The sequence below is a fragment of the Globicephala melas genome, chromosome 14, assembly GCF_963455315.2.
Source record: "Globicephala melas chromosome 14, mGloMel1.2, whole genome shotgun sequence".
Classification (NCBI taxonomy): domain Eukaryota; kingdom Metazoa; phylum Chordata; class Mammalia; order Artiodactyla; family Delphinidae; genus Globicephala; species Globicephala melas.
In genome coordinates, this window is record NC_083327.1 from 20,773,224 (window position 1) to 20,801,200 (window position 27,977).

General features: G+C 38.3%; 2 protein-coding genes across 7 annotated transcripts in view; one reads left to right on the forward strand and one right to left on the reverse strand.

The window, feature by feature from the left end:
- The window catches only part of ORC3 (origin recognition complex subunit 3), a 70,816-nt gene extending 58,789 nt beyond the window's left edge, over positions 1-12,027 (forward strand). For 4 of the 6 annotated variants that reach the window (XM_030859468.2, XM_030859469.2, XM_060283998.1 and 1 more), the window contains 2 exons: positions 1,161-1,240; positions 1,791-12,027. In XM_030859468.2, coding sequence (XP_030715328.1) covers positions 1,161-1,240; positions 1,791-1,896 — 186 coding nt within the window. In that variant the 3' untranslated portion in view covers positions 1,897-12,027. Of the gene's footprint in view, positions 1-1,160; positions 1,241-1,783 lie in introns of all 6 variants that reach the window. The other 2 variants (XM_030859470.2, XM_060283999.1) reach the window with 2 other exon arrangements.
- AKIRIN2 (akirin 2) lies at positions 8,017-27,322 on the reverse strand. Its single transcript, XM_030859477.2, has 5 exons — positions 26,511-27,322; positions 12,126-12,269; positions 10,165-10,314; positions 9,036-9,107; positions 8,017-8,761 (listed from the first exon to the last, which is right to left on the reverse strand). Exons 1-5 carry the CDS (start codon positions 26,743-26,745, stop codon positions 8,751-8,753), a joined length of 612 nt encoding a protein of 203 aa, XP_030715337.1. The 5' UTR covers positions 26,746-27,322; the 3' UTR covers positions 8,017-8,750.
- Positions 27,323-27,977: the final 655 nt, after the last annotated feature.

Consider the following 27,977-nt stretch of genomic DNA (forward strand, 5'->3'; position numbering starts at 1 on the left):
TTCATCCGATGATGGACACTTAGGTTGCTTCCATGTCCTGGCTATTGTAAATAGTGCTGCAATGAACATTGTGGTACGTGACTCTTTTTGAATTATGGTTTTCTCAGGGTATATGCCCAGTAGTGGGATTGCTGGGTCGTATGGTAGTTCTGTTTTTAGTTTTTTAAGGAACCTCCATACTGCTCTCCATAGTGGATGTTATCAATTTACATTCCCACCAGCAGTGCAAGAGGGTTCCCTTTTCTCCACACCCTCTCCAGCATTTATTGTTTGTAGATTTTTTGATGATGGCCATTCTGACTGGTGTGAGGTGATAGATATCTCATTGTAGTTTTGATTTGCATTTCTCTAATAATTAGTGATATTGAGCATCTTTTCATGTGCCTCTTGGCCATCTGTCTGTCTTCTTTGGTGAAATGTCTATTTAGGTCTTCCACCCATTTTTTAACTGGATTGTTTGTTTTTTTGATACTGAGCTCCATGAGCTGTTTGTATATTTTGGAGATTAATCCTTTGTCCGTTGTTTCATTTGCAAGTATTTTCTCCCATTCTGAGGGTTGTCTTTTTGTCTTGTTTATGGTTTCCTTTGCTGTGCAAAAGCTTTTAAGTTTAATTAGGTCCCATTTGTTTATTTTTATTTCCATTACTCTAGGAGGTGGGTCAAAAAAGACCTTGCTGTGGTTTATGTCAAAGAGCGTTTTTCCTATATTTTCCTCTAAGAGTTTTATAGTGTCTGGTCTTACATTTAGGTCTTTAATCCCTTTGGAGTTTATTTTTGTGTATGGTGTTAGGGAGTGTTCTAATTTATTCTTTTACATGTAGCTGTCCAGTTTTCCTAGCACCACTTATTGAAGAGGCTGTCTTCAGCCTCTTGTATGTTCTTGCCTCCTTTGTCGTAAATTAGGTGACCATACGTGTGTGGGTTTACCTCTGGGCTTTCTATCCTGTACCATTGATCTATATTTCTGTTTTTGTGTACTTATTTATAGTGATCATCAGTGTAGTTTTGAGACTCTGAAATTTGGTATCAGTTTTTAAAATGTGTCAACTACCAGCAGCAGCAGTGCTTGACCTGGCTTAAATACAGAGCCTTCAAGTGCCATAAGAGATGTCTGGCAGTGGCAGAGATTTTTATCTTCTTTCGTCCTCTCTCTCAAAAGGCCTTTGCAACAGTTGTGACAGCTGCTGAAAAAATGGATGCAAATTCTGTAACCTCAGAAGAAAGGAATGAAATTATCCAGTATCCTTTAAAATCAGTTCTACAGTGTCCAAGTAAGCATACAGAATAGTTTATAGTTTCTCCAGATCTACATTAGAGATTTAACCATACCATCCCAAGATAACTCGTTTCTAAATACTTATTCTGAATTTAAAATGGCCCAAATCTAAACTATTTGGTCTAAAACTTATATAAAGGTCATATTCCAGAATACACCAAAAATGGTCATTATTGAATTCTCTATTTTTCTAAGGTTATTAATATACTTTAAGAAGTTGGCAGGGAAGCAATTTTCGTACTCTGTGAAAAATGAGAACCAGACAAGTGTTACACACTTTTCCATTCGTGTCTTATTGACAGTAGAGTCTAATTACATTTAATGTTTTCAAGTGTTACACACTTTTCCATTCGTGTCTTATTGACAGTAGAGTCTAATTACATCTAATGTTTTCCAGTAAGGGTTTTAGTTTTAGTAGTATGTATTCAGTTTACTAAATCATGTTTTAACATTGAGATTTTAACCCCTTTTTGTCAGAAGTACATGGTGAATTTCCTTAGCTATAGCCTCCAGTGCTCGGTTTATTAGAGCTGTTTCTGAACTAGAACTTTTAGGATTTATAAAACCTACCAAACAGAAGACTGACCATGTGGCAAGGCTAACATGGGGAGGCTGCTAGAAAGCAAATGAGTGAAGCCAGAAAGATAGCATTTAGCTTAAGAGTAAAAGGAGACCAATCATATTTACACACCGGTAGAGGAAGATTGCTTGAGAAGAAGCATAATGTGTAATCCCTGTGTGATGTTTAAACAGAAAAGTAGACTGTTAATCCCTATCAGGAATGTATCAAAGCACCTTTGGAGTACTTTAGAATCCAACAAGTAACATGCTAACATTGCAAGTAGAACCTCTCTCAGAGTATCACTGCAATTTTCATTCATTAAGAAATTATGAATTAATTGTTCTTGAACATACATAATGTATAAATGTAATAAATTCCTTTGTCTAGGGGTTTCTGTTAATATGCATTTAATTTAATAGTACTTATTCCTGCTCCCCCAGTTTCTTGCACTGGCATTCCTCACTTTAGTAAATTATGTAATAAGATGAAGATTCTAGAGGTTTCTCCTAGTAACTACAGAGGTTCTAAAACTTCCTCTGCTGCCCCATTTCCTTTAGTCATACAACTTAAAAAGCCCCAAGTTGTTTGGCTTTATGCTTAAAGGCAGTAAATATTCTACATCAGGAAGACCCATCATGGAGTCTTAGAGCCTCTAAGGCCTTTACAAATCACATCAACCTTTTAAGACACAGATGAAATGACATCTGAATCTCTTCCATGACAAGAACTCATTAAGACAATGAAACAAGGAGACCTCAAGTTCATTATTTAATATTCTATTTCCAAGAGAATTCTGGGATGTGTCTTTAAGTATACTCACTAACATACCAAAATTACCATGCAAATATGACCAGGAGAAAAAAAGTCCAAATTCAGTGAAGACTGTTTTAGTTGCAAACCTTAGAACTGTGTACTTGCAGGTCTTTTTGTGTGTGTTTGCTTTGAGAACAAATTTAATGTATAACTAATTGTTTTTAAATTTAATAGAAACTTAATATATAACTTAAACTTCATTAATTCTGGAGTGTGAAGGAGGTATTATGAGTATAAAGGGCATCTTAGCCCTCTGGCAACAGGGTGGGCCAAGATGACATTAATGGATAAATGCTCCCTTCCCCACTTCCTGCTCCAAAAACTAAAAGTGCTAGATGAAATATACTCCAAAACAAATCATCAGAATGTTGCCAGGGTTAAAAAGAAAGGTAAATCCCAAGGTACCAGAAATAATTACAAGCCAGAGCAGAAAGTGTCTAGCCCTACAAAGCTTTGAGACAGTTACCAGAGTAGCATTAGTTCAGATAGATTGTCTTACTGTCTTCATCTAAAAGATGCCAGGATTTCTTACTCAGTAGAATTTAAAAACATGTACATATGCACAAAGGGCTGTCAACTTGGAAAGTAAGGAATTTATGATATGTAAACATAAACACCACCACCAATAAGGAAGAAACTGGACAAATAAGAGGCTTTTGACACCTTGGAATCCATGTGTTAGAGGCAGAGCCTCTGTCACCTAGGGGTCCCTGCATGAGGGCATGGAGCAGAGCCTCTGCCAATGCTCATGATCAGAGCAGAGAATAGATTTCTACTGTGTGAAGTTTTCCACGATTTATCTTAACAGCAACTAGGTCACTATTTTTTCTCAATATTCTCTAGCCATTCCCCTCCAATCAGAGGTGTCCTCAATCATGTGTTTCATTTTTGACTATGGTTGGTAAAATCTAGGGAAAGAACGTGTGAATGGTTTTAAGGATTTTCCACCTATCGTCTAAGTGAGGCAATCAGCAATACTCCATGTCTGATTAACGTGAAGACACCATCAATATCTACAACGCAGTTTCCTCAGCTTTCAAATGGTGCAGATGAGTGTCAGATAAAATTGTGTTTAGAAACCATTCCTTTTGACAAAATGCTTACACTGTAAGGTACAGAGCCTCACACAGACCAGCAGATTTATGTCAGTCTGAGGCACTTGAGGGCTCTTGAGCCCTGCTTCCTTTCTTTTTTGCTAGGCATTTAGTTGAATTCAGCCTATCTAAATGCATGTCAGGCACTGAACCACTTCAATTTTTCTTACTGTCTACTTAAGGATTAGGTAAGAGTAGCAGGATGGAAACTGTTTTGTAAATATTCAGTCGAAGCTGTAAAATTGAAACATGAAGCTCATTTGTGGTAGCCATTAATGGAGCACAAAACCCTCAAGCCAGCCTATAAAGTGTCAGCTTAATTATGTCCATTCCTTAATACTGTAAAACCTCACAAATGGGATATTATGATGCGCTAAATCTTGTGGTTAATGAAATACTAATCTGAAAAGTTTGAAAATTTCAAACTGTTGAAGTAGTTTGAAATTTTTTCACAAAATATTGAGCATGTACCATGTGCCAGGCACTGTTGCAGGCCCTTGTGATACTTCAGTGAGCACAGATCTTTGCCCTCATTGCATTCTAGCAAAGAGTACAATGATTAATTATATAGTATATTACAGAAAAAAACGAAACAAACAGCAAAAAGAAGCAGGATGTCATGCTGCAATTTTAAACAGTGGTCAGAACAGGCCTGAGATGACGTTTGAACAAAAAGATTTAGTCATGAAGTTTTATGGAAGAAGTGCATTGTACACAGCGAACAGCCAACAACAAAGGTCCTAAGGGCAGTACGCAAGCTGCACTGGAGGAACAGCAAAGGTGGCCAGTGTGGGACACGCAGTGAGCAAGAGGTAAACTTCAAACTGAGTGAGGCGGGGTGGAGGGCAGGTAAGTTATGGCCCTGCAGACCATTGTAAAGTCCTTACCGTCTATAGGTGGGAATCCATCTAAGAAAGACTTAGACCTTTAAGGGATCACTGACTGCTATGAGAACAGACTGGAATAGGTTTGGAGACACAAATAAGGCAAAACAAAGACCAACTTGGAGGTCACTGAAATCATCCAAGCAAGACACAAATGTCTTCAACAAGAGTAATAGTAGAGATGGTGAGCTTTTAGATGGATCCAAGATCGGATGAAGGATGTGAGGAATTCAGGGCTGTTTTTTGGCTGAGAAACTTCTGAATGTTGATGACATTAGCTGAGGAGAATTTAAGAGGCAAAAAAAGGAGTTTGGTTTTGGACGGGTCTTCAGACCTCTTATTAGATATCCAAGTGGAAAGGTCACATAGGGAGGCGAATGTAACCATCTTTAGGATTAGATGAGATTACCAAAGTGAGTATGAGCAGAGGGGGCAAGGAGCCCAAGGTCAAACTCTGGTTATGTTTTAAAGTTCAGAGAAAGGAAGACTGGGCCAGCAGCCAGTAATGGGAGGAGAATCAGGTAGGTGCGGTTAGTACCTTGCAAGCCAACTGAACAAAGTGTTTTAAGGTCAAATGTCAATTAGATTTAGCAATGTGGAATATATTGGTGACTGCGTGGTTGAATAGTGAACACTAAGCCTGGTAGCCATCACCTACCAGATGACCTAACAAGTGTCTAAACTTATCACTAGTCCATACTTATCACACAGAGCCATACTTTGTGTGATACACTGCGGAGATCATAGCATCATCTTATACAAAAGGTTTAACCTGAAACTAATAAATGCTTTAGACCTAACTTCCAGTTTACAGTAAGTGCAAAGGGATAGAAGAGATTAAATTAATGACATTAATTAATGACAAAGAAACATTCAACAAAACAGGCCTAGTTGTTCCAGAAAGTCAGAATCTTGATTGAATCCTACTTTAGCGAGAAAGCTACAAAAGACATTTTGAGGACAAATGGGAATATCTGAATATGGACTAGATGTTAAATTAGGGAAGCATTACTTTAAGTGGGATAATGTTATTGAAGTTATGTAGGAGAACCCCCTTGTTCTTAGATGCATCATGTATGCGTTCTTTGAAGCAGTTAAAAATATACATATAAAGCAAATATGGCAAAGTAACTGTTCCCTTTAAGTGGATCGTTGGACCAATCTTTCAGCTTTTATGTTTTGACTTTTTTCCTAATAAAAAAATTTGGTGACAATAAAATATACCCAACTGAAAAAAAAATTTGGTGACAAAAGGAGCGGGGAGGGGGAAGAAGATTGGAAAATTTAGAAAATCCTTGAGTTCTGCTTCAAAGGTTATAGAACAGAAAAATAGGTAATAGCTAGAGAGAGATTACAGGATCAAAAGACTTTTAATAGCATGTTTATTATGCTTATGGGAATGATCTAGTAGACAGAAAGGAAACGGAGGCAGGAGAGCACTGCTGGCCCTGTCTTTGAATGAGCTAATGAATGCTCCTCAGCTAGGGCAGAGGCAGGAGCAGAGAACTGGAGCCCCACCAGTGAGCAGACAAGGACAGGCTCATGAGGTGCGTGAGCAGGATATTCACTTATTAACACCGATTACTGTGTAATTGTGAAGTAAGGGAGTAAAGAGAACCCTAACAAGGCAACTATTGTATATTCACTGCCAACCCTAGCTGCTTGGATCAGCTGGGGAGCATATTTAAACAGATTCCAGCTCTTCCCTCCCCACTTCTTTAGTCTTCTAAAGCAGTCTCTGTGGGTAGAACCTGGGAAAGCGCTCCAGTTAATACTGCTCATGCAATCAGTGTCTCATTTGGAAACCATTTTCTGTAGAGATATAAGGTCTTGCCATAGGCCAAAGATAGCTTTGATATTTTAAACCTACAATCTATTTTTTTCAGATTGCCTGTGCCTATTTTTCCTAATACAAAGAACTATACCTGGTGATGTGTCTTGTTAATAGCGACTTACTGAACACATTACAGTAACCTGAGTACAGCACCACACCAGCACTGGCTTTTACTGTAAAAGGATAAGATGACTGTTTGTGAGCACACTAAATTCTGAAGATACTTACTTACTAGAAGCAGTTTTAGGGCTCTTTGGGAACTCAAAGTGTGGCTGGTTATTTGCACTAATGACCACCTACTGGGTCTGTCTAAATCTTGGATTAACTACATCCAAGAAGTTGCCCACATTTTTTATTTTCTGAAATTACCTCACACACTACTTAAAATCAGTACGCAGCCTATGAGCTAGGACTTTTTGCTAAGGTGGACAGCAGAAACTTGGCTGTGGAGGAAATTTTGTTCTTGATCAAAGCTGAATCTAGAATTAAAACATATTACTTGTGGCTCCATTCAGATTGCCAGCACCGATTTCCTTTTAGCATATCTTGCCCGGTAAATATAAAAACCAGCTCTTTTATAAATTTAAATCTACATAAAAATTCACACATGCTTATTATATAAAAGAATGTTCGCTATTTTGGGGTGTGAGAAGGGATAAAGCATATTTACAGTCGCTCTGCCCCCCTCCTCCACATTTAACTTACTGCTTGCATTCTAAAATGCTGTCCCACTGCACCAGCAGTTCTCGGCTGGGGACTGTTTTCTTCCCCCAGCCCGGACATCTGTCAGTATCTGGAGGCACCTTTTTTGGTTGTCACGACGGGGGGAGGGTGCTACTGGCATCTAGTGGTTGAGGCCAGAGATGCTGCTGAACCTCCTACAACGCACAAGATAGTCTCCCCACAACAAAGAATGAATCTGGCCCAAATTGTCAACAGTGCTGAGGCTGAGAATTAGTCCATTAAAATCAGGTAGAATTATCCACCCTACTTAAGGTCAGCCTGCACTATATACCATTGTTTCTCAGGCACTTAAATGGGCATATGAATTACCTGGGGATCTTGTGAAAGCCCTATACCCCTTTTGGCCTTGTTTTAAAGAAAGAATTGGTGAAATATAATCATTAAAGTTAAAAAGGAGGAAAAAAAAATTCTTTTTGTATCTTCCACTAATTAGGTCAATTATAAATATTTATGTCCCAGTATATTTATGACTTAATTAGTAGAAACATGCTAATAGAATTTAACAAAAGAATTCACTGAAGTATTTTTCCTCACTTCATCATAGGAAAGCTGTGTTTGGAAAGCATGTATAGAAAGGGAATTAGATGTGCTGAATCATGCTTTCATATAGTGTCCTTTAAAAAAGGTAAAAATTCTAGTTGTTAAAACTGACCTATTATTTAACCTATCATGCAGTCAGTTAGAAGAGAAACCATTTGGAGTCAGAACTCAGTTTGTGAAAATAGCACTCAAATCTTAGATTACTTGGTATGTGAAAAGACTGATTTTGAAATCTTATCAATTAACTTCACTGATCCCTGGACAATGCTTACGTTTAAAACACTGGCTTTATTCAAATACTACCCATCTGTACATTAAAAACAAGCAGATTAGAAGTAAATGTTTTATTCTTCCAACTAAATTCCAGTACTACAAGGGCAGTAAAACAATGATACACTGGGGAAAAAATGCAGCAATAAACATTTGTTAAAAAGACTGATAGAATAAATAAAAACTACCAAAAAAGGGTGGGGGTAAATCATATAAACCCATTCTGAAACCCCAAGAAGTCCTGGAGTACAGAAATGCCCTCCTCCTTCGCTATTTCACAGGAAGCACTGAAGGCTATTTGCTTAATAATGTCCTGGGATTACACTCTACATTATTAATAACTGGTTACAGCTTGGTTGTAGTGCACAATTAAAATCACACTAACTTCATCTGAATTGTCATTCTACAGTTTTATTTACACAACCAGTGAAGGGCATGTTCTTAGAATACCAGCTTTAATCCTTTCCAAACATTAATATAAGAAGCCAAATTGTAATGATACAGCAAATGAGGCCACTGGCATTAATACAGGTAGCAAAGGTCCACATCCGGGTGGTACTGACATCAAGGAAATTTCCAAAACCGGTTGCTGCCTAGGAGTGGTTGCCACTGACGAAAGCTTGAAACAACCTGTATTCACAGGGGGTATTGGCATTGCTGCATGTTGTAACTGGGACCTCTTGCAACAACGCAACAAGGAACAAGGCAGCCCACAAATGCAGAAAACATGATTCATGAAACATCTAAAGGGAGAAAAAAGGAAAATTAGGGCTAAGTTTAGGTCAAAATTTAAACACATGCCAAATCTTCATCCCTAATATTTTGCCCCTAGGTATTTAAGTAACCAAAAGTAAGCCTTAGTAAAGTTTTGCTGCCTGTTTCCCTCCAAACTTTTTCTCCATGATTTTGTTAAATTCTCTTCTTGGGTATGAAGATAATTATAATAAACTATAATTATAACAAAAGTCTTCTCCGTAAAAGACTGTCTTGTTTTTGGTTTAAAGATGAAATACTTACAACTAGCAGGCTGTTCTCCATATCGTCGCATTATTTGATCATGCGTGAACTTCACAAATGCATCATATTGTTCTATAAATAAAGATAAACATCAATTACATGATTTGCAAAAATGCCCTCTTCTCTAATATATTAGAGCCACACAAACTGCAAAGTCCAATATATATAGTGAGACAATTCTAAGCTGGCACTTAATCAGACACAAAACCTCAGTAATAATAGTTTATCAGATGGAAAGAGCATGGAGCTTAGTCAGGAAACCTACATTTGTTCAAATCACACAACCTCATTCATGTATAGGCTGGGTGGGGCTTATTTCTTAACCTATTAAATTTAAAGGGCTTGAAATAACAAGATATCTTTCTCCTCTGAAAGTTATTATAAGTGGTCTATGAATGGCAACTTACTGCAATGAGGGGAAACACGACAACAAAAGCGTAGCAAAATATATGATACATCCATACATCCAAAATATGATACATCCACCTGTAACCTAATCAGGTGCCACAGAAAAAGATGTTATAAAACTAAGCAAATTCTCTCACCTGTGTTAGCATCGTGATTGATTTAACTCCTTAATCAAGAAGTTTACAATATCAATATCCAGTAAAAATCTGGCTTAAAAATCCAGGGGGAAATTCTGATTAAGTTACCATACATAATATATTTACTACATTTAAATTACTAAATTTTATGGGAAAAAATTTTTTTTGGATAATTTAAAGAAGACTGCAGCAGCTTGATACTCTAAAATTAGGTACACAGTGCCAGTTAGATTACTTCAAGTGTCCAGAACTGATGGCAAAATTATAAAAGATACAAAGTCAAAAAACCCACAACCAAATTGAGCTAAGTAAACAGCCAAAGCACAGGGTATACCAAAAGAAAACTCTAGTTCCCTAATACTGCTGCTGGTCTACATGGCTAACATACTATTTCTTAAGGTCACTAAGGAGGACCACGAGCTATAGGAAAGTTCATTTCCTTTCTTGAATTGAAATTCTCTGGTTCTTAGAAAATACCCTGTACCAGTGTATAGAAAGGGTAATTTAACTGATGTGAAGTGTATGTGGGAAAGAATGCATTTCTTAGGATGAGTTTCTGGGAGACTCTAAAACTCATCTCATACCTGCAAGTTTTGTGTTCAATATTTCTTCATACTCTTCTCGAACTTTCTCTTCACGCTCTTTCAATAAACGTTCACAGATCATCCCAACCTGCCGTAGAGTGAATAAGGGCTGCTCTTTTTTTAATGGTGAGGAGGCTGCTGATGGAGTCCCTATGTACAACATGAACAACAACAAAAACCGCACCAGATTTAGAGCCATCACAGAAAGCATCATCTAACTGAGGAGGTTTCACTTGGATGTTTTCAATGCTTATATATCAATAAAAGCATTTTTCTATCAGCTTTTAGCACAGCATCTCCCTAGTCTTAAAACAGGTTTAATCCTATCAGCTTATGGCTTTAGAAGAACACAGCAAGATGTATGCCATCAAATATAAGGGGGAAAAGGTGTGAAGGTGAGTGGAGACAATGTGACAAGATACAAACTTAATTTTTTGTTTTTAAATTAATGATATCAGCTAGGAGAGACTTTATAAAAAGAAATACTGAGAATATATCCCTAATATTCAACATTAAATTTCACGGTTCAGCATCCTTAAAGATTATAATGTAGCAGCCACTTAGTAGCAGTTTCTTCAGAATGCATTCCTCTTAAAAGTATTACTTAAGGCACTCTGATTTTCCAAAAACATTCCTCTTTTCTTGAAAAGAACATCTGAAATTAATCTTTGCGAACTCAGGATTATGATAGTCATCCACGGTAACACTGCTGCAAGTATTCTAGACACACACAAATACACACTTTTGCTATCAATTGTTTGTCCTGTTTATCTGCCCCAATTCCTCTTTTCACTTGCTCCTTGTAACTTGCATGACTGGGACCACTATGTCCAAAAAAAAAGAAGTATGTTTGTTTGTGCTGTGTCTACCAACAAGCTGTTAACAGAATACCAGAATCCTTGTATTCTGGTATACAAGAATAAACTATACCAGCTTCAGTCCACAGCTACTAAAAAGTAAGCCTCTATCTTTATTTACTTTCAAATCCGCAGCTTTGTTAGTTGAGACTGCCAGTTCATTGATATTCTAAGAAGTGATGAATTATGATGAGCTTGGTTCCCGCTGAGGGTAGAGTCTTGTCTCTACCCTCACCTCCCCTTACCAAAGTTTCACCCACTTATACCTGGCCCCCCAAATTGGCAGGAATACTGCAGAATTTAGTTCTGAACAATTTCATGTTTCCTAATCTAATTTTATTTGACTGTTTTATAGCCTGTGAATGTTTGTTTTGTTATTCTGCCTGGTTTTCCTATCCCTGCTGGGAGGGAAGGGAAGGCAAGGCAAGCAGGCAACTACTGTCACACAAAAAACTATGTTCGCTGAGAACTTTACTAAAGTAAGAACCATTTTTGATGGCTCTTCTTTAGTAAGAAGTTTAACTTCCCCTTCACTTCAAACAGCCCTGAGTTTTACACCTTAAATTTTAAAAAGTGTATTTGCAAACTATTCTCTCCAACAAGAGGCAGGGAAAAACCGATATAGGATCAAAATTATCAACCTTTAGGGAATCTATCCTAAAACACAAGTATGTGAGGGTATACTTTCAGGGACATTTTTGTAAATACTGTAATAGCAGAAATTCTGAGTCTATCTATCATTATTAAATAATTATGGGAAATCCATAAAATGGCATCGTATTCAGCCATGGCAAGGTACATCTATACCTAATAGAGAAACGTGGCTATATCTTTTTTTTTTTGTTTTAAATGGAGGCTACAAATCATAGCATTTATGGGGAAGTCCACTTAGGAGATACTATATACAGGTGGTTGTCTTTGAGTCATGAGAATCCAGGTAGCTATTACTTTTGTACCACATTTTTAAGAGATCATGAATTATTCGTATAAATGTTTTTTTTTTTAAGCAAGGGGAGAAACAGGAGCTTGATGACCGAAGGCAACTTGTATTACTTTTTCCCATAATAAGTGAAAGGAAATGTTACTTAGTAAGTCTGTTATTACCTGGTGAAGCTGGTCCGCTGAGGAGAAATGCCTGTGGCTGTGCATCAGAAGTACAACATGGATCTGTCTGTTGGAAACTAGTTTCTAAATGTCTTCTCTTCTGCATGCGCTTATACTCTTGTTTTATGTTGTACAGAATTTGTTCTAAAAGAAAAAAGTCAAAATTTGGCAAGATATAAACTTTCAAGTTAAAAAAAATAGGTTGGGTTCTACCAAAAATATTCTCTTCAAATAATATCTAGAAAACTTATGTTCTGGGAGGAATTAGTTTCAGCATAATGGGGACACTCATTCAGAAAGAGCACATACACACCACCTGGAATCCAGCTATTCTACAATACCATTCTTTCTCAGCACTGACTAGTAAAAAAAAAATAAGTTTTTCATTCACCATAAAGATGAGGGAGTCTGTGAACTGAAACACGTACTTAACTCAGATTCTGAAGAGTACCAAACTCAAAGGTCATTTATTCACCACACACATAACTATTAAACTAGCAGGCTTTTTCTAAGACCATAAATAATTAGAAGCAGGGAGGACTATGTAAATACAGGCACACACCTGTGAGAAGTGACAGTAGCAGGTCAGCAAAATGACACAGTAGATGTGAACTAAAAAACTGTCATACATTAAATGGCCAGAGCCATTAATATTAAGCTCAACAGAACTGATGAATATTACAGCATTAGCAGCAAAGTACTGTTCTGAATCTTTAGGGTAAAAACCCATGTAACGTGACTGGTACATAACAGATACTCAATTAAGAACCACTACACCACAGTGCCATTATCTTCAACCAAACCAGGAGTAAACAAGTATAAGGAACATATCCTTCAGGCCAGTATGATACATTTTAGAAGATTTCTAATTCAAAATAGTTACCATTTAGCCTCTCCAGAAAATCCCTCCCTGAGGTTTCCACTCCCATCCAAACAGACTTTCTCACCACCACCATAGTTCCTAAATTAATAGTTATCCACGTGAAAACTACATCCCAAGAAGTTTATTAATCCCAATCCAAAACAAATAACAGGCAATAAAATGTTTCATAAATATAATGGAGTATAATTTCAACAATTCTACAATGATGCAATTTCAAAATGAACTGAAACTCAATTGAAGGCTAAAGATTTATGTAAGATGAAAACAATCCTTTTTAAAAAATTTAATACTAGAGGTGTTTTTTTGTTTTTTGTTTTTTTTAGGTATATACTTCTCATCTCTCTTTTCACTTCATTTCCCAGTAAGAACTTTTAGGGCTTTTGAGAGAGGGGACATCAATCAGTCCCGTAAGCATTTAGATTCTGCCAGTTTCATTATTGTATTGATAATTAGAAATCAAAAAATAAAAAGCTGCAAAAGATATATCCAGTGAAGATTTCATTTATGTAAATGTTGTGTGTAAACAAATCCATTTTACATATACACGAATGCGAACTCACACATTGGAATAACTAACCTCAGGATGGTTGTGTGAATGTCTGTATTTAATATTTTTCAGAATGTTAACATTTGTTTATACTAAACATGGTCATGTTCACTCCTTTTCCATTTATGTGAAATTGTTTATAATTTAAAAACAAAGTTACCAGTGTGAAATAAAATGTCTGTCTATTGAACAGTTAAGCACCTTGATAGAAAACAGGATTCCTAAGATTCACAGAGGTGACCAATAAAACTAGTGCAACATCCTATACCAACCAGGTCAGGCACACATATCCTCATTTTTCTTAAATAACAACTCTTTCAGTAGCGATATTCTAAAAGGTTTCTAAAGTAATGATGTTTCGATCTCATAGCAAGCTTCACTCATTTATCATTTTATGTTCAAAGCTACCATCATCCTGATCAAAAGTGTCATTCAAAGCATCCTAAAGTTTATTCACAACCAAAGACTTCAAATATATTAGCACAAAGTAACTTTTAACCTTAACCTCTTTTGTGTGACTTATTCTTTGATCACCACACAGCTGTCCTCAGATTATTCTTCCTTTTGCTTCACAAAATCAAGCAAAGTACAACTAAGATGTACCAAAAGAATAGTTGTAACAGACTCAATTTGTTCATCTGAAAGTCTCAAACAAGATCTAGCCTAGGATTAACATAACATAGCTTTATAAAATCGCTGTACCATCTAATATTTAAGAGACATCATTACAAGCAAAGGAACTGTAAGGCATAACTTACAAATGAATTCACCAATTTAAATGTAGTTTGATGAGTTCTGACAAGTGCATACATAGCCCTGGAACCACAACCACAATAATGAACTTTATCACCCCCCAAAAGTTCTCTCATATTCCTATTCACCACCTTTACCAACACCACTGCTACTTATCTGCTGTCATTATAGTTTTGCCTTTTCTAAGAGTGTAGATTTTTGCCGCCTTTCACTCAGCAAAATGCTTTGGAGATTCACACATGATGTTGCATCAACCAGTAATTCCTTTTTATTAATTAGTATTCCATTGTGTATACATCACAACTTAGCCGTTCTTTTAGCAGACATTTGGATTGTTTCCAATTGGGGGCTATTATGAATATTCAAGTACAAGTCTATAGGTGGACAAATTTTCATTTCTCTTGAGTAAATACCTAGGAGTGGAACTGGATGGCCTGATTATATGGTAAGTGCACAGCTTTACTTTGTAGGCAACTGCCAAACCATTTTCCAGAGTAACTGTACATTTTGCATTCCCACCAGTAATGTACGAGTTCCAGCTTCTCCACATCTTTGCCAACACTTGATATTGTCAGTTAGCGCTGAAGAATTTCAAATACTGCTGCACTGCTTTTTATATCTATTATGATACAACTATGTCATCTAAGCCTCACTGTGCCCTCAGATGCTCTAATACTGGTAATGTGATCAACACCGTTATGAAGTGAATGGTCCAATTTAACTTGACCAAAACCCTCAACACTCAAAGTAGCAAAAAGCTAACTACAAGCTTCAAGTTCATGTTATCTTGGTTCAGAGGTATATGCAGTTTTGAAGCTAATAACCAAGAAATCTCCCCAGATTCAATATTCCACAATTCACATTTTAAGCTCAACCTACATATTTGGCCAACTTTAGTTGCTTCCATGCCAGCTGGATACAGGCCTTCCATACATCAATAAAGTACCTATGTCTACTTAGTCTTAAACTACTTAAATCTAGCCATCTCTTACCAAACTAGAATGTGACATTTTACTCCAAGTACCTGTAACTTCTGACATTGTGTTGCCAAAAAAATTTACCAGTCCATTAAAGAAAGTCAAATAAAGCTTCACTAACATTATCAGTTTTAATCATGCAGACTTCATATTTGGCTTATGAAGCAAAGATTAAATTTGCAGCAAATCACTTAGAGCAAAATATGGAGTTATTTTCACAATCTACTTTACAAATGGCTGTAGTATATCCCTTTTCAAAATCCTTAAAACTACATCACCCTTATACTACACGGTCAATCCCTGAACAACATGGGGATTTGGGGGTGCAGACTCTTCCGCAGTTAAAAATCCACATTAACTTGTAGTTGGCCCCTGTATCCTAGAGTACGGTTCCTCCACGTAGGCGGGGTTCCACATCCTTGGATTTAACCACCTTTGTATGGTGTAGTACTATAGTATTTACTATTGACCTGTCAGTTCAAGCCCACACTGTTCAAAGGTTAACTGTAAAATACTTGTAAGTTTCTTGCACTGTACTAGGTTAAGTGAAAGTCAGAATTAGCAAATTTATGACTAATGGCATTTGCATTCTCAAATCTAGTAAATACCATTGAGAATGCTAATAAAATTCTCCGTAATAGGCAGATTGTCAGTGAGCCAGCACTTATTCCTTTGGAATATTAAAATATATATAAAACAAAAACACCTAGGTAAATGTGAAAAGAAAAGAAAGGCCTGGCCTGAGGCAATAAAGCCTGTTTACTCATCTTTGTTGCCAGTGATTACTTGAAAAACCCTGGTCACAATGAACAAGGTCAACAATATAAACAGGAGAAAGTTGATGGGATACAAAAAATAACTGAGTTGATAATGGTAAGAGAAACAGCATCAAGATGGGACTGAGAGCAAAGGGAAAATGGAATTAAAAGCAACCAGAAATGTGTTTAAAGGAGAACCACAAAATGGGGGGTGGCGGTGAGGGGTTGTCAAGTATCTCTCTAGAGTAGAGTCCATAACCATAAGATGTCTAAAACTTGGTGATACGTGAAACTAAACTTTTGCTCCAGACTTGCATGGACTTCCTGTTTTCCTACTGACATAATTACTAGATCAAACAGTAAGGCTTCATTAACAGTTTTAAGTTCAGGTGTGTAAAACCCCTTTATTATCACATAATATGCTAATTTCTCTATGGAGTACCTTTGAAAACAAACAAGGTAAAAGTTCATCCAAACAGATTTAACTCAAACAATGGGATTAAAAATGAAATAAATCTTGAAAGCCTGTCAGTGCTAGGGAGGAACACAAATAAAATGAAAAATCTGTACACAATTAAGTACAGAAAACCTGCAGTAGCCATTAAGACCTAAAACAGAAACTGTTCCAAATAAAATAACAGACCAAATCTAGAGCTCAGAACTACACAGACATTGCCATGTCTACTTTATAAATTAAAACACACAAGAGTTCAGAGTTGCTATGGAGACCCATCTTTGTAATTCAGCTATTCTCCCAGATCATCTGATCAGAAACTAAAACAGTTCTTATAGACTCCTCGAGGGAACCTTAAGGACAATGTTCTTATCCAGCCAAGAGCTATCTAACTAAAAAGAATGAGCTGATGCCATTTTAAATTTACTTCAAAATTACTGCTATGTCAAAGGAACCTGGAACCAAATTTTTAACATAAGACTGTTAAGTTGTATCTACAGTACTTTAAAAGCAACTGGCTGAGATTCTAAATTTACATTACATAATATTTTACTGTATGAGGCATTCATTTATCTCCTACAAGAGAAGAAATAACTGTAATTACTACAGGTCAAATTCTATTACTTCACTGGAACTATAGTAGCCAATGATTACTTACTTGAAATAAATGGCTCAATTTATTAAAATCCTTCAGGTCTAAGTATAAATTACAAATTAACTGCACAATGGGAGTCACTAAATGCAAGGAGTCCAACAATGCTCAATCAGCAGGTAGCTCCTCCCTGATATCCAAGAAGTTTCATACCTCTTTTATATTACACTAGATTCTAAAGGGATATATGTTAACCACGCTGCTTTTGTTGTTTACTTCTTTACTATCTGCAAATGTCTTCTCAAATAGCTTACAAGCTAGGAAAATACTGAGTAATAAGAACCAAAAAAAAGAAGTAAATGGTGAAGAGAAAGGGGAAACTGAACCATCCAAAATCCAAAACCCAAATATGCAAGCTACAGAAAGCATTCAGTGCCAAGGCAAGTTTCAGCTTCTATTCCAATTAACCATGGGCCATCAAAACAAGGTAAGGTTTGGAAGGACAGAGAGCAGACTCCTTGAGGGCTGTAGGGCAGCACAATCAAGCTAAAGAAGAAACACTAACACACATTAGGACACCCAAAACACACATATGCACATAAATATCGAGATACAGCATACCTGGAAACCAGTGGCTGCAAACTGATGATTTAGGAGCTAAATGGAACCCAAAGACATGTCTGGCCTGAATACTTTCTTTTTAAAACAATGTGGCCAACATTTAAAAGTGGGTAATTTTACATTAAAAGTCAGATTTTTGGCTACTGCTGTTGCGGGGGAGCGGCGAGGAGGTATTGGACTATGTGGCAAAATTCAGCTGAAGAGCGGCTGCTACCTTTTGGGCTTAAGTTCTCAAGTGCTTCTAAAGCTTTAATGCACACGCAAACCACCTGGGGATTTTGTTAAAATGAAGACTATGAGGGACGGAGCCTGAGTTAGGCATTTCTATTGAGTTTCCAGGTGATGCTGCAGGCCAGGAGCAAGACTGGAATTCACAAGTCCTCACCTTGTTCACTCATTTTTATTACTTGCCTGAACTATGGGCATTTAAATTTCTATCCCCTGCTTAAAATAATAACTCCTCTACTGTGGCAATTAAAAAGAAAAGTGGTTGGTTTATGTATTATTGGACATGCCAAGAAATGGAGGGGAAGAGAAGGAAAGCAGTAACTGCAGAGATTATTACAAGTACCAAAATATTAAGGATGATCTAATTCATTTTGCCACTCTCACCTGGATGGCTTTTGTCGTTCTGAGACAGACATACCACCCCGCCCAAGCAGGAAAATATTCTGTAAATCAATTTGAACTTGGACCTAAAGAGATTCATTACATGACAGTAACATACATATATTGATTCATTTATATGAATTTTATATTCATTATGTGATTGAAAGTAGACAAATGCATTTGCTTTTCGATTCTGTCTGCTTTAAAAAGAGCAAGACTACCTCTTACGCCAGAAGACACTGACTGGAAACCTACAGACATCTTTTGTTTATCCCATGTATTTTGTAACTTAGTTGTGAATACTTAAAAGTCAACAGATTTTGAGAAAATTCTGACTTCTGGGCGAAGAAAGCCTTCTGGGAAGGTATGACAATAAATAGTCTAAACTTCCCATGGCTGGACCTGAGAGGAACGGTCTGAACTAAAGATATAAATTAGAAAGTCACCTGTAGGAAGTCAGGAGCATGCATGTGGTCACTTAGGGAGCTACTAAGCTAGACAGGAATGGAGCTGAACCTAGAACTAAAGAACTCCTAAGTTTATGGCCAGATGAAGACAAAAAGCAGCTGGAGAAGCAGCTGGAGAAGTGGAAGAAAACAGTGCTATCGCAGAAGGTTAAAATACAAAAGGTATTTCAAAAAGAAGGGAGTGTCAGCAGTGTGAATGCTGTAATAAGAAAGGTCAAACAAGATGAGGATTGACTGTGTGCCATGGAAGTCATCAGTGGCTTGACAAAAGCTGTCTGAGATACAAATATACTAGGAGTAAGTTGAGAGCAGCCAAAGAAATGGAAGCAAGTAGACTACCTGAAAGCTCTTTGAATTTGGTTTTTAAGTGGAGAATTCTGGATGACTGCTGGAGGAAAATGAGGATGCTTCATTTACTTTATAATGGGAAGCCTGACCATATTTAAAGCCAAAAGCAAAGATCTGGTTGAGAAAATCAGGTAAGGTTCCTTTGGAGAGAAGTGGGATTCTTCCCTCACTATTCATGTAATCTTCCTCAATGATACAAAAAAAAAAAAAAAAAGACACAACCATTGGTAGTGTTGGTACTGGGAAAAATGAAGAAGCTACCATTTGATGGCCTCTATTTTTTCTGTGAAGTAAAAGGCATGGTTATTCACTGAAAAATGGCAGGACTGCTGGACAATGTAAAAAGTCCCGTTTGAAGTTGCCCTACTGTAACTATCTCCAGCACTCAGGGACAGGAAATGCTCTTAATTCTCACAACATCTCTAGGAGACAGCTACTACTATAATCATATGCGTAATTTTACAGATGAGGAAAATGAGGCTTTGCTTCAATGTCTTCTGAAAGGTCATACAGCTGGAAGAAAGTAAACCCGAGCCTGATCTCAGGGCCTAACCTCTTAACATCTACTACCCTCTCCAGTATTAGTACACCTAGCCAATATTCTGCTGAGTACCTAAAGTTAAAATGTATCACAAGGAGGAGAGCGAATTCTTAAAAAGCAGGATGTCAGAATAGAGGGATCCACTGCCACGTATTATTAATACTTCATACACTGAAACGTCAAACTCTATGTTAAGAAGGTAGTGACCAAAACGGAGCATAATTCTCATTTACCTAGAGCCCTGCAATTGCAATCACTGGCTGTAACAAAATAATTATAAGAAATTTTCATGTTACATCCGGGTATTTATAAAAAGGATGCTTCAAGTGTCTCTAAACTGCCCCTGCTGAAGACAGGCATCTATAACTAACCAGAATGTTTTATTGGTGTTTCCAAAGTTAGGAATTACTCTAAATTGGTAGGTCGGCATTACCACACATACAGGACTGATTACAAGACCAGCTTCTGATAATGTACTATTTCACCTTGGGCCATGGATCAGGTTCCCCTGTTCTGTCACAACCACCTAAAACCTCCTACACTTCTAACCAATTACACTGCTTAGACAAGTTTTTCTTCCAGAGAATTATATATCAGCACTAGGAACAAGGCAATCTTCTGTAACAAAAGGCAAAGTTCAAGGAAAGTAATGTTTGAAAAGTTGGCTTTCTGCAATCTTTCAAATTCTACTCCACATTCTACTCTTTAATTGCTACATCAGTTCAATGATACTATTTTTTTTTAAAGAAACAAAAGAAAGAAAATCAACTCTTTCAGGTCCCTCCCTCCAAACTTCCTCCCTTTAGTTTGATCTTTAGATGGAGTATTCTAAGAATTAACATTAACGGAAATGAAAATAAATGCTAATAAACCAAAGTCAGAATGCACATCACAGACTAAAACAGTCAGAAACAGCCAATACATAAGCTTCAATAGTAAAAGTGTGAATTAAGTAAACCAATTTCAGTGCTTAGGCTGCCAAAGGTGAAAATAATGCTAACGTGGACAACTGTCCACCAAGAATTAAAATAGGTATTTTGATAAAGTTTATGGTATTTTTATTCTAGTTTAGCTGCCTTTAAAAAGTATCAGCAGTGGCAGCTCTGTCAGTCCCTGGACAGACTTTGTCTTTTCTTTGCCTAACCAGCATAGAATCTGGAACTCAAATGAGGTTCATAAAAGCTTGAACAAGTGACTTCTAGAGGAAGTATTTAGATTTTTTAATAATGCTAAGAAAATCCAGATACATGAATAGATATAGAAATTAAGTCAAACTCAAAGGCTGTATTACTGAAAAAAAATCACAGTAAAAAAAGATCACATTTTAATAAAATCAAAATGTTGCAAAGCATTTATATTTCAGGGTGACCTGCCTATGACATTTGTGACAGATAAAAATTAATGACTTACGATTTGTAAAGGGAGGAAGAAAGCTATACTCCAAGACAAACTACAAGCATATTCTGAGCTGTTTTTCTAGCGCTGGAAGGATAAAAACCACTACCACTACCACTACCCAAAAAAACCTATCATCACAAGAAAGATTACACAATCTGGCATAATGCAAAATTATGATCAAAAGGCTGAAAATAAATATCAAAGCTGACAACTTGACATACACTAGATTTTTAATTTACCTGCAAGCATTCTTTCCCTGCTCAATTATAACTGCAGTATCTTCTCATCATGCAAAAAAATTTTGTTTTAACTTAAATCATTCAATCCCTTTAGAAATGAAAGCTCAGAACTTCATATTACAAAATATTTTCTCCTAAAAATCACATAAAATCTTTAAAAATGTAATTCTTCGAAACAGCAAATCTCTGAAAATGGTAAAATCCTTGTAAATGGGCTATTTCAAATACTGAAACGCACAAAACCATGTTTATTATCACTGTCCAGAAAGATGAGGGAATACTGAGTAGATTTCAAGCACCTCAAAGAAGTATTGTTCAAAGTCTTAAACTAAATAAATGCTGTATTTCTTGTTACTACTTATTTGTTTGAGTCACAATTAAAAATATATGTTGTCACATATTGTGGCTTTATTGTCACAAAACATCTAAAAAGAAAAAGTGGTATAGAAGGAGGAGCAGAAATGAAATTGGATTTTTTTCTTAAATTTCCGAGTCTCTAAGAACCTTGGGAGATGCCAAGGCTTGATTAATTCAACAAATACATTCAATAAATATTTTAAAACTTTATTTGTGGTAAGACATTAAGAGGGAAAGGATGGCAGATAAGAATACCTCTGGGGTTACTTTCAAACTCCACAAGTCCCATCTATCCCCTCAAAACCCAGGGGACATTCCTTTTAACTAACAGTCTTTGCTAAAAGACTGCCACTGATGCATCACATTTCTCAGGTGTTTAGAAAGTTGTAAAACATTGGTAAGCTGAGTTCTAGAATCCTTATGCTCAGCAGTAAAACTGAAGATGAATCTCTTAAACTAGATTCATTTGTGAAGACCTCTTTACCATCTGCAGATGGTTCATATAGGTTTGAACAAGTATTCCACCCTTGTAGGTAGTCTTCTCAAAGTCAAGAAATTCACTGTGGTTTCACACATGCATAGAGAACATTCTGTGAGTCAAGAGTACTAGCACAGTATTAATGCAAAGACTGCAAGGACCATAAACTGCTGGTTAATTCACTTATGAGTACTTGAAAAGACCCAACCCCAGTACCATTCATTATCTTGTTTCATGAACCAACTATCCAAGAGGTCCAAACTTAACCTATGCTATCATTATTGCATTCTTCTTTACATGGAAAGAGAATCAAAGGTTTCTTTTCTAAGAGGAAAAATAACACAAAACTGGGCACTTCCAATGAATCTCTTATTCTCAACCTTTCAAAACAAAAGCATTTCTATCACTGTCTTCCTGGGTCTATCTAAACACATAGGAAAGATCTATCTGAATAATACCCAATATATTCTCTTTCCTATAAAGCCCTTTAAGAAAACTGAATACATTTATTATTCTCCTTTACATCTTAGTGTATGTCTCTGTGGCAACCATGGTGGCTAGGAGCATTTTCACCTAAAGAAGAGCTAACAACCCTGTCCTCTGATGTAGCCATGTTTACCCGATGTGTTTCTGTGCTCAAGATAGGCTTTCATTTTCCTACTTTCAAAACAAAATAGCTCAATAATGAACACAACTGCATGCTGCTTTTAATGGCTATAAACGTACATGATTATTAAATGCATAATTCATACAACTATTAAATAAATGCAGCTACATACGCAGTCCTAAATAAAATATCAGGTTTGAAATCCAAAGTACAAAGACCATTAAAAACAATTTATTTGCCAAATCCACTGAGAAACTAGAAGCAACTTAACAGCTGTCTAAATAACCACAAAATATTAAAAACACTTCTGGCTCAATATGAATGACATCTGAAATGAAATGTTGCCTCCTCCAACAGACATCTCATTTGTTTGTGTAGAACCATTTATACTTCATTTAAGCCAGCTGGTGTCTCCATTTGCAGGCATGTATCAATGTCTACAAAACAATCTAAGTTCCTGTAAACCCTTCCCCATTCACAAGCTGCAATTTCCATTCTTGATGGCAAGTTTCCAGCAAATACAATGAGTTTTTACAAAGGCATTTAACTCTTCATCCAACTGAATTCCTAAGGCAGACTACAGCAATGGTAACAAGTCAAACAATGTATATAAAGGTGCCTAGCAAACTCACAAATAGGTTGAGTCCATAGAGGGATCACTTCACTCAACCACTCATTCATTCACTACACAATTATGAATAACGTCGTCTTGGATTTGACTGACAAGTATAATATTTTGGTTTTATTAAAATAATTTTGTTCTTGGGAATGTCACGATAATCTTTTGGCTAAATGATAATATTCTGAGATGTTTCAAAAACCAATCGACAAGGACAGAACACTCAATCTGTTTTCAACTAACTTGCCAGGATGAGTACTAATGAAGCTAGGAGAGGCATTCATTTTCCCAACCACAGCCAATGGTTCCCCTCCCACACACCTTCAGTTGTCATTCACTTTTCCTTTTCCACATCTAGGGGTTATTACAGACCTCACTGCTGACACCCTTCACCAGGGTTGGGCAAACTTTTTCTGAAAAGGACCAGACAGTAAATATCTGAGCTTTGGGAAAATACAGTCTCTGTCACAATTACTCGACCCCGCTATTGTAGCCTTCAAGGGACATGGACAATACTTAAAAGAAAAAAAAAGAATGAGCATGGCTGTGTTCCAATAAAATTTATTTGCCAGCTCTTTCATTTTTCCTGGTATTAAGTTGCACTAGTCTGAAAAATATTGATTTAAATAATAGTCATCAAGTCAAACTTTGGAATAACCTTCCTGGGATGACTAAAACAAAAACAAAAAACAAAGTTGGGTTTAAAACAGATGTCCTAGTTCCTGAAACTACTAGTAAAGCCTCAACATGACTTCAGCTACAATATCAGAAAACACTATATACATATCCAGAGAATGATAAAATCATGATAAATTGTGCACATGCTCTGAAAAAAAATTCACTTCAGTAGTCTAGTTGTATATTGTTTAAATTATATTTGAACTCACAGAAGTGAAAACAAAGAGATTCCATAGAGCCCCAATCAATCTCAATTTGGTAAGCTGCTTTCTGTTCCCAATCCCAGCTACTTATTTCTGCTAAGGACATATGGGTATTCGCTCTTGTAAAGTTTAGGTATGACCACTTTTAAAATAGGAATCTAAAAATTAGGTATTTGGGAAAATTATTTCCAAGTTAGACAACATGAAAACTGGGAAGCTCTCTGATACCTGCACAACACTGCAGCTCCCATTATGACACCATGATTACAAAAACCATTACAGGAGCATGCCCAAAACTGGCCATGTAAACACAAGGCTAAATTAAATTACGTGTAAAGTGTCATTCAAAATCATAGTTAAAAACATAAATTTTAGCAATTCAAAACTTATGCACTTTTAACTGCTTTTCTCTAGTTGAAATAGCTTAAAAAAACTTTTCACAGGCTAAATAAATATCAGGGTGTGGTTTTAGAGTTCAGGATATGATCAAACTTCGAGTAGATGTCAAAAACACCTTGAAAAACAAAACAGCAATATTTTGGAAAATGTGAATCTGAATCAGCAGGCTTAAACGATTCCAATAATTCCAGTCATTTTACTATTACCGTCCACTTAACTGAAATGTAACATAATGTGCAGCCAACTGCATTAGCCAATGCTTCAAATATATCAATGAAATGACAAATTTGCAAAGGATCACAATTCTTTCTGAATTAATTCCCTTTAAAGTGAGAACAAATATAGGCCCTAGCTGACTTACCTTATATGCTCAAGACTATTTTAGCATTTAGATATACTTTAACTCCCAAACCTAACAATGTATTAATTCACACCCCCCCCAATGAAATTTATTGCTGGTTAGCTAGAGCTATTTTTAAGTGGCCTTATGAGGTACAGACTCCACAGTATCATTTCAATTTTCAATGACAGCATTACACTAAAAAGACAAACTCTAAAAATAATGTTAACCACCAGGAGCTCATTCTTGACATTGTTTCAACAGCAAAAAATGGTAGCCTAGGTATTGAGGTCCTCCCCATATATTTGGGGAAGGATATTTTAAAAATCTGACCTGAAAAAAAAAAACAAAACTAAGTCAATTCCAAATGGAAGTTACCAAATGCAGGTAAATACTGCCCACAGATTTTTTTTTTAAGCTAACGATAAAGAAACATGTAAATCAAATTATGAAAAGGCTTTGTCTACAGATCATGTTATTACCAAAGGCTAACACACAGGAAACCTTTGCTTGCTACACACACAAAGGAAACATTTACACTACCAGTCCACAAAAACCTATCTTAAGACTGTGCCAGGAGCACACAAGGATTTTCAAAGTACAGAAAAAAATGGACACACACATGCAGTACAAAGCAGCCAAAAGGTAGTTCCCCACAGTCACTTTCAGGAAATGTCTCAAGATGAAAAGCAAAACTAGTCTTAAGTCCCTTGGAATCTTGGGTTGATTTATTATTCCCAAGGCCTGGGCTTTTTCTCCCAACAGACTTTATCGGGCAGAAATAAAGCACTTCCAACTAAAAGCAACTACTCATCCCCGATTTTCAATACAATTTGCTTTTCATTAAAAGTTCGAGTTTCTCAAGGTCTAGACATATAGTGCGATCAGATTACGGCAGTCGGGAAGAGCAGTTTCTTTGTTGTTGACCCTGCTAGGGAAACAGGTCTTGACTCAGCCCAAGTGGCGTTCTTGTGGGTGATTAATGACAGGCCTAGATCTCGCCCCAGTGACATCCCTCCCCACCCCCTCCGTACTAAAATCAGCCATGTCTGAAAGGGAGGAGGGGCTGCCGCTTCGCCTCCAACCACCCAGTTCCAGACTTGATAGGTGCAACCAATCGATGCCGGGGAGACAGCCACCAAGAGTCGGGTGAAACGCGTGACCCTTCGCTTGCCTAGATTTCCGTGTAGCACCCTCTCTGATCATTTCCGCTTGGGCTCTCCAGACTACGGAAACGCTCAATTCTGGTCCCTCGGCGCAAAGAAAAGGACCTTCCTCTTCCCCACAATACCCGGCGAGGCACGGCCCCTACCCACCCCCCCTCCCGACCCCCCCCCAAGGCCATTCCCATTGTGTCTCCGAGGCTGGAGGAGCTCGTGAAAAGAACTGTGGTCGCCCGAGGGCTCCGCTAAGCATGGGGGCGGTCCGGCAGCCCAGTCCCGCGGCCGCGGCCGCGGCCCGGGCCCCCCAGTCCTCTCACCCCCTCCCCCCACGGCGGCCGCGGGGCCGAGTCCCACCTGTGGTGAGGCGGGAGGAGACATCGCCGAAGGGAGATGGCTCCATTCGGAGATACTTCTGCGGCGAGGTGGCGGCGGCCGAGAAGGAGGCGGCGGTGGCCGCGGCGGCCGACGACGGGGAGGCGGCAGCCGAGGTGGGCGCCGACAATGGCGCACATCGCCTCCGCTTCGGGGACGCCGGGCTCAGCAGCGGGTCGAAATCCAGAGTCCGTTTCAGAGTGGCTCCGCACGCCATGGCCGGGGTGTCGGGCTCGTGTAGGGTCGGGAAGGGGAGGACGAGGGAAAGGGGGCAGAGCGGGGCCCCGAAAAGAGCCTAACTGACCGGCTCAATAGCGGAAAAGCGGGTGGCGGAGCGCCGGCAAGGGGAGTAGAGCCGCCGCCGCTGCTGCTGCTGCCTCCGCGGCAGGGGCAGTGGCCCGGGCCGGTCGGGGCGAGGGCGGGAGGGGCGGTGGCGGCGGCTCACGCCAGCCGCGTCGCGGGTGGGGGCTCTTCCGCCTCCTCAGGCGCGGCTCCCCCGGGAGAGGCTCCGGCCGCCCCCGCCGTCCGTTCGGGCTTTGCGCCGCGCCTGAGGCGCTCCTGCGCGGAGACCGGCTCCCTCAGAAGTCTAAACCAGCCCCGTGAGGTGTGAGGCTGCAACGCGGCTCCTAAGACGCCCGAGCAGCGTCAGAAGCTAGAGAGCGTCGGTCGATGCGGCGGGATTGAAAGGTGGCGGTGGCGGCGGCGGCAGGAGCGCCACCGAACACGTCCAGCCGCTTCCCTCTCCACTGTACGACTCTTCCACCCGCCGCCGGCCCCAATATGGCGTCAATAACAACGCCGCCGATTCAAATCCTGCGGCCTCAGGGCGCGTGCGCATGGGCGGCTGGCCACCCCCGTGGTGCGTTCTTGGGAGTTGTAGTTTTTCCCTGTCGGGAGGAATCGGCGTGAAAAGCGATTAGGGAGGAGTCATGGAAACTACGACTCCCGTCATTCAAGGCGCGCGATTCCGAGTTCCGAATTGGAATTTAAATCCCCCTACACAGCTTGAGTGTAAAAGGAACAGAGCGAAAGAGAAAAAAGAAAACGCTGAGAGAGAGTGGGAGAAAAGAAAGTCAACCAGTGCGGAAAGCAGGCTCAAAAAAAAGCCTTTAAAATTCAGGGCATAGTTGTCCTGGTACCGCGCCCACAGTGATTTAACAACCGGGAAATAGAAAACTAAGCCAACCTCTAGAAGTTCAAGACTGACTAATTTCGGTAATAAGAGTGCCAGAAACAAAACCTGTCACAACGACGGGCTAGGAAATGATAAGATTTTGGAACCTATTTAGGACTTCAAGAGAACAACAGTAATAGTATCAGGTTACAGGAACCTTGATTGAACTCCATGCTTTGCCCTTCCCAGGTAGCTGCTTGCATCCACCTACTAAATTCTGCAAAGCCAGGTTTACCCTGTAAATGAATAGGATTTGAACGACGTACAGAACCAAA

What these genes read in the sequence shown, in the direction of transcription:
- AKIRIN2 (XM_030859477.2), bottom strand. Translation starts at nt 26,745, where the DNA reads ATGGCGTGCGGAGCCACTCTGAAACGGACTCTGGATTTCGACCCGCTG. An exon ending in CTCCTCCCGCCTCACCACAG is followed by an intron (nt 12,270 to 26,510) that starts GTGGGACTCGGC and finishes TTTTTCTTTTAG; the next exon opens with AACAAATTCTGTACAACATA. An exon ending in CAGCGGACCAGCTTCACCAG is followed by an intron (nt 10,315 to 12,125) that starts GTAATAACAGAC and finishes TGTTGTACATAG; the next exon opens with GGACTCCATCAGCAGCCTCC.